At 40.4% G+C, this 13887-nt stretch overlaps 1 protein-coding gene across 1 annotated transcript in view; it reads left to right on the forward strand.

The window, feature by feature from the left end:
- Nucleotides 1-13887, forward strand: part of gabbr2 (gamma-aminobutyric acid (GABA) B receptor, 2) — a 186771-nt gene that overhangs the window by 43582 nt on the left and 129302 nt on the right. Inside the window, exon 2 of the mRNA XM_065470984.1 lies at nucleotides 6745-6882. Coding sequence (XP_065327056.1) covers nucleotides 6745-6882 — 138 coding nt within the window. The remainder of the gene's footprint in view (nucleotides 1-6744; nucleotides 6883-13887) is intronic.

Raw genomic sequence — 13887 nt, forward strand, 5'->3', positions numbered from 1 at the left:
TAGCAATCACTGGATTCATCCTGGCGCACATTTCCTCTCCTGGCTCGGGGATGTGAAAGTAATTCAGTGTGGAGTGTGTGCAGGAGGCAGCTGGTACAAGAGTCCAGCTTCTTGCATGTGCTGTGCCAGTGCTGGATGGACAGGAAAGCATGCTGCATGAGGCAGGCAGGGTGGATGTGTACCTGTGTACCTTTAAAAGAGGACTTCAACAGCATGCTACAGTAACACTAAGAAAAACTGTGGTTGGAGACCAAAATGCACAACCAAAATGTTTGCGACCGCTTGCAGTGAAATTGCGACCATGCTGCCTTTGAAATGTTTGCTTTGAACACTCACAGCCAGTTGCTATCTTCCAAGCAATTTTGGTGCATCAAGATGGCAATAAAACAGGATTGACATGGAGTCAGTCTGCTCTCAGTGTGCTGTTGATTTGAGGTTGAATAGGGTCATTTTACATTGACGTTAGGATTTGTGATAATACTGCAAATCACGAATGTGCTGCTGTCTAAATACACAGAAATTCACAATAACCAAAAGTTCACATCAACTAATTAAGAGTCCAGCTCTGAATTATACTTGCTTTAACCCTCTGTAACTATTGACGGATTGTGGCGTAAACAGGCTGCGACGCTATTACCCAAGGTTTTGATTAAAATTAAATGATGCATGCAATTTATCACATGGAACAAGTAAAAATGCATTTTACCGTGACACACAGAGAGAGACTGTTTCCTCACAGGCTAATTGAGTGAGTGTAGTTTATGAGAAGCACAATAGCGCAGGTTAATGACATCGTACAGAGATCAGCAAGGACGAATATCAGTAGCTTTGTGTAAAGGCCATTGTGATGCAGATGTGACAGTGAAAACGTGCTGAGATTTGACACAAAACTTTGCTTTTAGGACTATAACTAGTACTGTAACCAGAATTCAACCAGTTGGCAGGAAGCTGGGTCAAGTCCCTTGTTATATATGGTTATTTGCAATCCTTTGCTGATCTGTCTGCGATAGATTGCAGCCTGTCCAAATTGGTATGTGACCCTTTGGAGACAGAAAAACTGGTCACCCAGAGGTTGAGGGTGTTGCATTTTCAACCTCTAGGAAACCAGCAGGTCACCATAAGTACTTGCAGTCAGCTGTTAACAGTGAAAAAAAATCCGTTCAGTCACCAGGCAACCGCTGATGAAATATGCATGATGCTATTGTAATAACATGTGCATAAACTTAATTCATAAAGCCATATATTCTGAGGTGGGAGTTTGCTGTCAATGATCACCTGTGCTGTTGGCCTTGTCAGGAAAAAATGAGCAGTAGTATGAGCAGAGCAGAGCAGACTGCTTCTGACATCAGATCAGGCTCTTCCCTCCCTGTTTCTCTCTATTGTCCTCTGTCTTTATCACTCGCCCTCGCATGTATGTGAATGTGCTATACAGGGCCTCAGGTTGCTGATTTGGGTTCAGTAAATTGCCATTAGATGAGGGACAGGTGCAGCTGCCTCTGGAGCGTTAACAAGGCATTTCATCATGGTTAGCTCCAGCCTGGTGCTCTGATCAGCTCTTGTTCTATTCTCAAAAACACACATATGCACACCTACAGACGACAAGCATAGATTACCTTCATGGCCTCTGCAGTGTCATCCTGCGTGTAGCGAAAGTGAGTTGGAAAATTTCACTTTCAAGCGTTTAGCTTATTATGCTTGTAGAAATGTGGCTGGCTCTTCGTAGGGAGGGCAGGTTAATTTACCTGTGGAAATTAATTATAAGTAATTAATTATCACTTAGGCATTTGAGTAATTGCTGAGCCTTAAAAAAACAGTCCCCAAAAGTGATCTTTTTTTTTTAATTATTCCTGAGTTCTTTTCTATTAAGGTTTATTAAGTGCATTTGGAATCATATTGAAAAGTGCCTTAAAAGGATGTTATATACTTCCTTTAATGCTCTGTAACTATTGATGGATTATGGCATAAGCAGTCATTGATGCATGCTCATCTTTAAAGGCGTGCTATTACCCAAGGTTTTGATTAAAATTAAATGATGCATGTAATTTATCACATGGAACAAGTAAAAAATGCATTTCACCATGACACACAGAGAGGCTATTTCCTCACAGGCTAATTGACTTTAGTTTATTAGTAGCACAATAGCAGCAGGTTAATGTCATTGTACACAGAACAACAAGGATGAATATCAGTAGCTTTGTGTAAAGGTCATCGTGAAGGAGATGCAGTAGTGACAGTAGTGTTGAGGAGCATTTGAAATAAACTGGTCTTTCTGTAATATACTGTCAATGGAAGGGTTGTGGTGCAATCTCAATGCACTGAAATCTTAAATATTAATCTGAGGGAGATGATTTTTGTAAAAACAAACACAAAAACTCAGACTATTTATATATTTTTAAAAATATTTTCTAAATCCACCAAGTGAATTCAAACTCCTGTGAGGTTTTAGTGTTTGTGCTGTATGAAGGGCGCATGTTGTACGATTCTGTGATCAGACAGACTGATATGCATCCATTGAGTTCCCATTTCTAGGTTCTTCTGCCATTAACCCCCACCCCACACCCAACAACAACAACACACAAACCTTCCTTGGCTGTCTCCCAAGGCAGTCAAACAGATTACTACGGACGTTAACCCCATCGATCTGCTCCGAATGGCCTCCAAATGCCAGGAATTAGATTTCAGACTGGAGGAGAGGGAAATAAAGTGCTGTCGTATTTCTTACTGCTCTCCTACTGAGTTAAGTGCTGCTATACTTTCCCGTCGTAGCAGTTTTGGAGCTTATGTATGTTTTACATGAGAATGATATCTGTGACAGCTTTTACCTTATTTAGAAAAAACTAGCATCAAAGATACAGACTCCATCCAAGTCCTACTGGAAGCAAGTCTCACCACTCAGCAGCCATCTTTGAAATGTTATTTGGGAATTTATTTTAACCCTCTCAGGCTCAAATTAAGTTTTTGTTGCTAATGCACAACCAAGTCCTGCAGTGGTACTTCTGAGTAAAAAAAACTCATAAAATATGTATGTGGGGTAATCAGGTTGTTAGTTTTTAACTGTTGCAAATCGGCAATGCCTGCCTCGAGAGGGTTAAACACCCTACCTGAAAAAATGTGAAATGTCAGTGTCTGGGGAATGAAAACTGATTTAAAAAACACTTTTCCCCAGAAAAAGGGGAAATGTTGTGCTATTCATGAGCACAGTTAATCAGGCTTCTTAAGTGTAAGTAAGCCAGGAGAAGTACAATAAATACACTATGCTAACAAGTGGATGTGCAAAGTTGTGAACCACCGCTGTTTGTCTATGCAACAAAATGATTGACTCTTTGGGGGCAGGGGCTGGATAGCCGCCATCTTTGCTGTTACAGTGTTCTCTGATAGATTTCTATTCACGAGTCCTTGAGTGCCACGTCTCTACCAAAACCTATTTGTAACCTATTAGAAAGCCTCGAAAAAGTCATCACTATAGAACAGAGTTGTGCAGAGAGAAAATGGTTGTGTATTGGAAACGAATGCCATTATGAGATTCAAAGATTTTAAATATAATCACTTAAAAACTACTTTAGGTTTGACATTTAAATTTACTTTTTCCTTACTTAATGGACTGTAGGCAAATGTGCATTGTGTGACTTCTAAGCATCACAGAGAGCCCGTGAATGAATCTCACGCTCACGAATTACTCTATTGTGAGCTTATAATGGAGGGCAGGTTCATAACACTGGTTGAATGTTTTATTAGTGTATGGATAATATCAGGCTTATACCTCTTCTCTCCTGTCTTTCTCACCCTCTATTCAACTGCTTGCTTCACCCACCATCACTTTCACTGCCTCCGTGTGTCGTTACTCTTTGTGCCCTATTATACTCGGCTGCCTCTCTCCTGTTCATCCTGCTTTGTCTGTCCAACTTCTACGGTGTTGCTGGAGATGAATAAGTATTGATTAATGTCTGGGTCGTTGTGCTACCTAACGAGAGACTAAATATAGCCGTTGCTACAACGGCCCCGCCGCGGCACCTCACTCATCTAGCGCACAAAAGTGTGAATAGTCACGCCGTTGGCATGACAACACACTGGTCAAGGCTCTGTGAGCAGAGCACAGTAGATTGCCGGGCATGCATGGCCTTCAGATTTAAGAGCACATGAATGAAAGGTGGAAGGCTGAATGATCAGCTGACGAAGTAATTTGCTGAAAGAGAAACAAGCCTCAATCAATCGCTTAAGTCATGTAATTGTTTAAGCCATTGATCAAGCAATAATCCAAAACACTCTTTAGTCCCAGCTGCTTAATTTTGCAAGTTTGCAAGATCTTTGGATATTTGTAATGATAGCTGGGAAAGAGGAGCAATTTAGAAATGTTCTTTGTTTGTTTGTTTGTTTGTTTGTTTGTTTGTTTCTTTCTTTCTTTCTTTCTTTCTTTCTTTCTTTCTTTCTTTCTTTCTTTCTTTCTTACTTTTCCTTCTCCATGCTTTACCGAGGTTGCAGTTTCTCCAAAGTCAAACTGAGGCCCACTCCAAAAAAAAAGAGCAAACCCTCACAGATTTCCATATCAAACTTCTTAATTCGAAGCAGAAATAAAAATGTTGACAGCATGGCACAAAAGCAGCTGTGGTTTTACAGCTAATATCCCCCTTTGTGTCACTTTTATATGGAGGCAGGTTTTTCTGTTATACCCTTATCAGGACACAGCTGTTTAACTGTAAGTGTAAATGATCGCTCTCCTGCTAGGTATCACCTCACCTAGATGAACCTTGTACTGCCGGTGCTTTCTGGTGTGATTTTAATATAGCCATCTGGCAAATACTAGCGTTTAACTAATTGTGCAAAAGGACTGTGCAAAAAATCTGTTTGGGGGGGGGGGTCATTTTAGCATGTTGCTAATATATCATGCATAATTCAACCTAGATAGTAGATATAGATTTGATTTGATTTTTATGAAGTTAAAATGATAGGATACTTTTATAAAGTGTAACAGGTGTGTAAATGCGGAAAATATACCTCATATATACCACCTTATGATCTATTATTTTAGTCTGGTGCTAGGTGGTAGCTAGGCAACATGACTATGTCATAATATTTGAATTAGATAAGAACTATTAGCTCCTCCTGGTCCAAGAGGAGTTTTCGGGCAAAGAAACAAACACATGAACAAAGAACTTGTGTGTTTTAGTCAGATGTTACTCAAATATTTGTTGATATTCTCAAATATCTTCTCTTCTGGACTCAATGCTAAAACTGAGGATTCAGAATATGAGTTCATAATCCAGTGGGTGACAACATGCAGGCTACGTTAACATGCTCTTGTCTTAACCAATGCACTTTGATGCATATGTATGTACATGTACTTGTACACACATAGACTGTGCTGTTGTTGCAAGACAGTTTTATTTGGTGCAGAAAGACTAAAGAACATTATTCTTTGCCACCTACAGTACATTGTCACTTCTCATAATAAATCAGCTTAAGCCTACTGTATCTCCAAGCCCTATTGTGCTCATGATGACAAGTTTAGTTGCCCACATTTCTTTTTATGTTGCTTGGTAACCAATTAAAAGTCACAATCCTTCAGTACCAGCCCACCTTGTTATGGCCAGATGCAGGGAAATGAATATTTTCTTTAATAGCCTGCTGTTTCATTCAGCTGTATTGCGAGGATAAGAAATACCCACTGTGTCTAATCACATCTTCTCCCTCTCATTTCACTCGAGGCATAGTCGCAATTGTGTCTATTTTTGACCGCCATTATAGCATGGATTTTTCTCTACTGGGATGCATAGAGGAAAGCATATCTGTACCAGTTAACTGTCGTCTACTTTAAAAACAACAAAGGCAACAAAAGAGTCTGAGTTGGTCCTAGCACATGATTAAATCCTACTGAATGCAAGAATGTTGGTCCAGCAGTTGATGGTGCGACTTACAAGGAAGTTGTTTGTGTCCTCCACTGCAGCTTGACCTGGCAAATGATTTGAGGTGTCCCAGATTATCATGTTCCTATCAAAAATAAGGGAAAAAGAAGAAAGAAATCATGGATACAAGGGCAGAAATGATCACGTAAAGTGAAACCATGACACCTGCAACACAACTTAATAACCTTGTTCACAGATCAAAGCATTTGTTGGTTAGAAATCTCATTCCTTCACATTCGATTTTCAGTTTTTCAATCTGCGTTGTGGAGCGCGTTTGTTCAGTGGAAAATTTCATTCAGTAGCTGGTTGATGGCTAACAAGGTCAAATGACTCTCCAGATAAGATGGACTGTGTCAGAGGAAACAAATACAGACATATACACACACCACCTGCCAGTCAGTCACTCCATCTCTGAATTGAGTAGCAATAATAGAAGATTGAGGTTTGGAGTGTTTACTGCTGATAGGAATATCATTACAAACTGTGGAAATCAAAGAATCGCAGCAAAACCGGTTAGCCAGTTCATATAACAATCAATTGAAACCTACACAGTTTTTTCCCTCTCTCTGCTCATTTTTCTCTCTCTCCTCCTTTCACACAATCTTTTCCTCTTGTTGCTATAGTGACGTAAAATGGCTGCATTCTGCAGCGTTGGCTGGAGCAGGGGAACGCTCCTGCAGCCTGTGAGCTACATTGTTTTACATTTGACTTATCACTTCCTTTCCCCGTTACCATTACTGTTTTTACAACAATAACTAAATACAAAAATCCCTTTTCTCCATGACTGCATCTTCTCTCCCTTCTGCCTCACTGTAGCTCACGATGCCTCTCTCTGTGTTTGCAGTGTGACAATGCCAAGGGGCTGAGGGCCTTCTTTGATGCCATTTGTTACGGGCCCAAACACCTGATGATCTTCGGCGGTGTCTGCCCCTCTGTAACATCCATCATTGCAGAGTCCTTGGAAGGATGGAATCTGGTGCAGGTAGGAGCTGTACTGCATGTCATCATGCACGAGTGTGTATGACTGTGTACAGTACGTAGTCTTAATGTCATGTTATTACACGTGAACTCCTGTGTACACACTTTAAAAAAAGAAATCTGGGTATTTCCAGGAAACCTGACTTTGGTGTTTAAAAGCTGCTTAGGTTCTAGAACTTCCTATTCTGTAGGTGTTTTGATGGACAGATAGGTCTTAAGATTTCAAAGGGGTTCCAACTCATAGCTTAATCCTTCATTAACCTTGCCAGGGTGAATGTCTAATTGGCAATGCTGTAATCCTCGAAATCCCCCTCCCATTTTACAATCAGAGGCAGAGTCAAAATGGTTTGAACCAACAGTACCATGACCAAAAATCAGTTGTGAAAAATGTGAGAACCATTTTGCTTAACACTTTGACGTAAGTAGAGGAAACACGTTATAAAATGATTGTCAAATCATGAGACAGACTGATCACATTGCAGTAAAATGTTGCCTTGCACAGGTGAAAAGATATATTTTGGGGTGTTTTATGATTGGTATGAGCTAAAGTGTTTGGCAAATAAACTTCTTAGGCAATATAATAAAAGTGATCCTGTCATACTGCTTTCTTCCAATTTCTAAATAGCATTTTGTGCCATTAACTCAGTGTTGTGGTTGCTCTGTGTGGACATTAAACATCACTAATTCTTGTATCAGGAAAACTTTTAACCCCCAGAGTTATTGCTTGCGCCTACATTTGCTCTACCAAAGAGGGGAAATGCATGCTTTCAAAGAATACAATTCATTGTCTACAAATGCTGCAAAGGTTATCAAGCACAGATAAGAAAGAAGTGGAGTTTGTGCTTGGAAGAGATAGTGTAATTCAAGAGGCTGTGTTTTGAACTGAATGTCACACTACGTGGCATATTTCTTCCATTTGCGGTTGCTGTGAATCTGCTGCCTTACACAGTCCGTTTTTTGCTCTCCGTCTTGTTCGGGTCACTCATGAGTGAAAAGATTTGGGAATAAAAGGATGACTAATTGTTTTTGGTTTTTTTACTCTGTGTTTGCTTTCTTTTGGTGGTAATGATCCCAGTTGAGAAAGATGGTTCAGGTCATAGTTGAATTTTAAGTGTTTATCTGTTGGTTTGCATGTATGTCTAATTGCTTATCTATTCACTTGCTTTTTTTGACAGTGATACCTTAGAGATGCAATCTTCTGCTCTGCAGAACACTGTGTTGGTACAGTTTGTTCCCCAGGGCACTTTACCAAGTAGCCCATTTTCCGCTGTCATTACAAAGAGCAACACCAACAAATTCATGTCAGCCTGATCCCAAATGCACATAGTGACTATGTCTGAATATCATATAGCAAGTGACTGAGGAGAGAGTTTTAAATGAATAGCTAAAACCAAAGCAATCAAATAGCCTTTTCTTTTTGGGACAGCAGACATGCAGGTGCAAGGAAACTTTGATTAAAGAAATTTTTCAATCAGCATCTGTCCAGCATAATACTAAGACTTAAAAAATCTTGTTACAGGTGTCTTTTTAAAAGCACGAGTCATAATTATCTGCTGTTTTTTTTAAATTAAAGGATCTAATCTGTGTGCATCTCTCTATAGGCAAGTAGGTGTTTATATATAGAATTGTACATTCTCGTTTGTAGGTGTGGTATGGTATCAGAAGTTGAGGTTACTGCTCTCAGATGCGAGCTATCTTTGCAGGCCTAAGCTGCATCCTCATTAGAGTATGAGTCATCAACCAGCCATAGTGTGAGCTGGAAACCTGCTCAATATTTGTCCCTGGACATAAAAAACACACCACATAGGTTTTGTTTGTTTTACAGACCCTAAATGCAGAGTAAGGTGGCAGCTTTCTATTTCGTTAGCTGGAGCGTGCATTGAGGTTAGTTAGACACAGGCCTGTGTGCTCCTAATCAGTGTTGTCTGCTAATGGTGTTTGTGTATATGCATGTATGTGAAACTGAGTGAATGCTTACATTATTATGAGAGACATGCAACTTGTTTGGTGGTATTACTTCAAACTAAAAACTGGGGTTGAAAAAGAGGGATTGAAAGGAAGGGTCTAAGAAAGGGAACCCAAAGAGGAATGGGAGAGGGGATGAGAAATGATGAAATGAGAAAGGTTTGAATCCTGCACCTCACAATTTTTAATGTGCCATGTCAATGGGAGTCTGTTTTTAAAGCTGTGAATTCTGTCACCCTGCTTACTTATTACCAAGCCCTGGCACTGCTTCTACAAAACTTGAGCTGGAGAATTTTCCATCGTGATTTTATGGGCCAGGCTTAACAAGCTCATCATTTCCACATCAAAACAGGGAGCTGGCAGATACTATCTACAGTGGCGATAGCTGAGAGAACAACTACTCCTGGAAGAAGCTTAATCATACACCCATAAAAATAGCGTTCAATCAGTGTTGATGCCTAATGAAGTCAGCTTGAAACGGCTCAACAAAAATAAACTCTGACTGCACGCCCTTTCACTGCAGTCTACACGCAGACTTGGATGTACATACTTGCATTTAATGCAGAGCAGATGTAGATCAGTGTTTATAATTTTTAGCCAGAGATTCAGTAGCCAGTATTTTCTTATTGGTAATCAATAAAATGGTGTCTACAAACATAAGAGACCTCCTATAAGAGTGTTAGGGATAAGCAGAATTATGAAACGATGGAGGAAAGAGCAAGAAATATTCAAGAAGCCAATTTGTACAGTAACTTATCTTCTCTGCGCAATTTGACAGTTTATCCATGATAAAGCCAAAACCTCAAGCCATGATCCCTTCAAAAATAGTTTTCTGCATTCTGTGCTACAATTTAATTATCGACTTTCCCCTCAAATCCCGAGAGCTCAGTCAGCAGAAAGGTTCCACTAACTTTTCCTAGTATATCAGTCTGCAGAAATACCACAAAATGAATGAGTGCAGACCAATGCCAAGATAGTTAAAGAACATAAATGTCATTTTTTGTAATCGTTCCCCTCTCAAATCTGTTCATTTGTAAAAATACTTAACTAAAATCAGACAATGGGATAACACTATTAGTGGCTGTGGGTGCTGTGTGGTTATCACCTGGTCTCTGCTTTGCAGTTGGACAGACTTTAAATAAAAGGTAGATCTAGACACCATAATTTCACCAATTTGTTTGAAGCCTCAAACTGACTGAGATGCAATGACTGAGAAACTTATGCACTCTTATGTGGGAGCCACTTATAATTGACAAGGTAGCCACGCCGTAAAGAACACCCTGCTTCGTGGTTTATCTGAATCTAAATGAGGCCATGAAAAAAAAGCAATTGAGATTATGAACTCAATAAGAAAATGTTTACTGATGTCATAAATCCAGTGAGAAACTGGGTCATTTTTCCAATATCTAATTTTTTGCTCTCAGAGGAGTCGACCCTTGCTGCCTCTTAAAAGGCCCAGAGTGAGACTATGTCCATCTTTTATAAAAGCCTGGTGGTCAGCGGTCCCCTTTAAAATTTTAAGAGTCTTTTGTTGGAGGTAAATGAAAAAAGAAATAATCCAGCATGTATCACATCTAGATGGTGACCAGTCTGCCAGTAGCATATTGTTACGCTTTTCCTGTACAGTACTAGAGGACTGATGCGTTCAGTGGACATTTGGATTCTGACTCATGGCTTGTGTCGGAGATGCCTGTTCCCCGACCTCCTTCCCCAAGCGGCTTTGCTAGGCTCTTTATTTACAGTCACATTTTGTAATGCGGTACTGTACATGGGCTAAAATGACTGCCCAAGGAAATTAAAATGGTGGATAAGAATACTACCCGGGCCAGTGGACAGATGGTGTGGAGTAGATTGAGGGAATGATGGAGGAACAGACAGGCAGGGGCAGACATAGACTTTAATAGGCTAAAATTGAAATTCAAAGAAGCGGGGCAAGACGCAGCTGCGTTTGTGAGTCGCTATCAGCCACAAATGCAGCTGATTGCTGTGTTTTTATATCTGTGAGACAATGGATGTTGAAGCCATCTTCTTGGCAACCATCTTGGTGAGTGATTAACCTTGTGTTCTCCTCACCATGAAATTATATAATGCCAGAAAGCATTTGGCAAGGTTTTTAAATAGTTGCTGGCACAGGTATCTGCGGCACGCTCTTCACGCTCTCTCTCTCCTTTTTCCCCCCCATCGTTTTAAGTTCGGAGGTCTTTTTTTTTTTCTTCGCAGCAGTGGCGCCTATTTTCTGTAAATGGTTCACTGCGTGCCAGGAAGTAGCCATGGCCCATCCTGGCTCCAGTTGCTTGCCCCTGCTCGCTCACCAATTAGGCCTATCAGCGGTCGCGCTGTTCATTTTTCAGCCACGTCAAGTGTGTAATGAAAAATTATGCTTCCTGATCATTTTGCCTCTTGTAATTTGGTCGAGAAGGAAAAGACAAAGGAGCCCCGTCTTTCATAACTGATAAATCTGATACATGTTTTAGCGCACAGCTTTTGGTGACATGTTTTATATGTTAATTGCAAAGCAAACTAGGTTAAACATGAACAGAAATCCTACCTCACCATTAGCTCTGTCACTGTTTTTAGATGAGCTATTCCCCAGTGTCCTTCGCCGTGATGTAAAGCGCTAAACCTGTGATTCATTTATCTTTCGGGGACACTGAATAATGAAGTCAATATTTTGGAGGAGGAAAAAGTGGATGCGCTTTCTGAAAGTATTTTGGTCAAGACCTGGACATAGAGCTAATATATACCCGCATATGAAGCTCATTTTTCTTCAGCATCTGCCATATTGATTGGCAATGCTTCATTAAACCAGGCAATTTAGGGACACAGAAGTTGCATCCCTTCTTTATGAGTGCAGCATTGTTGTCTTTTAAGGCTGCACTATCTCTTTGGTGTCTTTTTTCCCCCCAGTTTTATTTCGTTCACTCTCCTTGAGTGCTACACTGGGTGTTTCAATAAAACATGCGATGCCTAGCACTGCAGTATTCTGCCTTACTTACGTCAAATCCTCCTGTGTACCGTATCAATATTTCATCACTTCCAGAGTTTAGGCTAAAATCACAGAGTGCACGGGCAGAGCTGGTGTGAGCATCACAACAGATCATCATATATCGCAAAATTATGCGTGTGAAGTCCAGTTTATTATTTCGCCCGTGTTCTGAGTGCGTTCTTTGTTTTAGTCAGTGGGTGAGTAAAAGTTTCATGACTTCCCCAAACGCTTTCTGCTTTCTGCTTGCTAAGTAGTAGTGCAGTCTTATTTCTGATCATCAATATCTTCCTTGATGTTGGGCCCTCGTTCTTTAAATACAACTGTGAAGAGGACTATATGAGAAAAAAATACAAACTGCTTAACAGAACAAAAAAGGGAACACCCAGGGGGAAGTAAGAAGTGGTGTCCCTCACTCTCTCTGAGCCAAGATTAGATTTAAGTTATTGCCTGAACTGGCCGGAGAAGCGCTTGATGTCACTGTTACCTTTGAATGGACAGAGGCTTGATTCTGTTGTGTAATGCACAGGCCTATATGTGGAGTTAACATTTGGAAAACGAGTGGGAGGATGAGTCAACAGCCTTTGTCATAAGCTGTGAACTAGAGTCCAGATTTATGGGACAGACTGCTGATGAAGTTAAACGAGGGAAATGTTGACATTTAAAGCAATGCCAATTCTAAAGCAAAACAGCCATATACTCAACAGCTACTTTATTAGGTACACCGTGTCAGCACTATGTCGTACTCCATTTTTGCCTTAATTTGTCATGGCACAGATTCATCAAGGTGCTGGACACATGCCTCAGAGATTTTGGTCAATATTGACATGATAGCATCACACAGTTACTGTAGATTTGTCATTTACACATCCACGATGTGAATCTCCCATAACACTGCATTGAAAAGGTGCTCTTTTGGATTGAGATCAGTGACTGTGGAGGCTATTTGAGTGCAGTGAACTCATTGAAATGTACAAGAAATCAGTTTGAGATAATTTGAGCTTTGTGACATGGTGTGTTATCCTGCCGGAAGCAGCCATCAGAGATGGGTTTACTGTGGTCATAAAGGGATGGACTTGTTAGCAATAATAGTCTAGTAGGCTGTGCTAAGTGATGCTCACTTTGTACCAAAGTGTGCCAAGAAAATATCCCCTATGCCGTTATACCATCAGCAGCAGCCTGAGCTCTTGATACAAGAAAGGATGGATCTATTCTTTTATGTTGTTTACAAAATTGCAACCCTGTGATTCACATCGATACTCATTAGAGCGGGCAACATTTTTCAGTTTTATATTGTCCAGTTTTAGTGAGCCAGTATGAATTGTAGGCTCAGTTTCCCAATCCTACATGACAGAAATGGCACCCATTGTGCTCTTGTGCTGCTATAGCCCCTCTGCTTCAAGGTTCGACATGCTGTGTGAGATGCTCACTGGATATTTTTTCTCTTTTTTGGATTCTTCTGTGTAAATCAAAGTGATGATTGTGCAGGACAATCCCAGCAGATCAGCAGTTTCTTAAAAACTCATTCTGATGCCCAATTTGAACTTCAGCAGATCCTCTTGACCATGTCTACATGCCAAAATGCACTGAGCTGCATGTGCATTTTGGCAGCTGGTGAGTGTATGTAAAAAATAGGAAGACTTCTTATGTGTTTTTTCATTGAGTGACTGTGTCAGAGTTTCTGTAATTTGTCACCAGAGGCAACAACAACAACAAAAAAAAAATGGGGCTGAAGAAAAGATTAATTACATGCTTTACTGTGCATTAATCAGACATGCTTGGTCATGAATGCTGTGTGCTGTTGGAGAAAACACCAGCATGTAGCGTAAAGCAGAACACTCTCTCTCTCTCTCTCTCTCTCTCTCACACACACACACACACACACACACACACACACACACACACACACACACACACACACACACACAGAGTTGTACCTATTCACAGTGTCGAATGCATGCGATTTGACAGGAAACACAGTCATTAGTTAATTAGGAACATTTGTTGAATACGGCGCTAACGTGTTGCAACTGTTGGTGTCACATATTGAATAAACATGCT

Source organism: Pelmatolapia mariae, linkage group LG22 (genome assembly GCF_036321145.2).
Source record: "Pelmatolapia mariae isolate MD_Pm_ZW linkage group LG22, Pm_UMD_F_2, whole genome shotgun sequence".
NCBI classification, from domain to species: domain Eukaryota; kingdom Metazoa; phylum Chordata; class Actinopteri; order Cichliformes; family Cichlidae; genus Pelmatolapia; species Pelmatolapia mariae.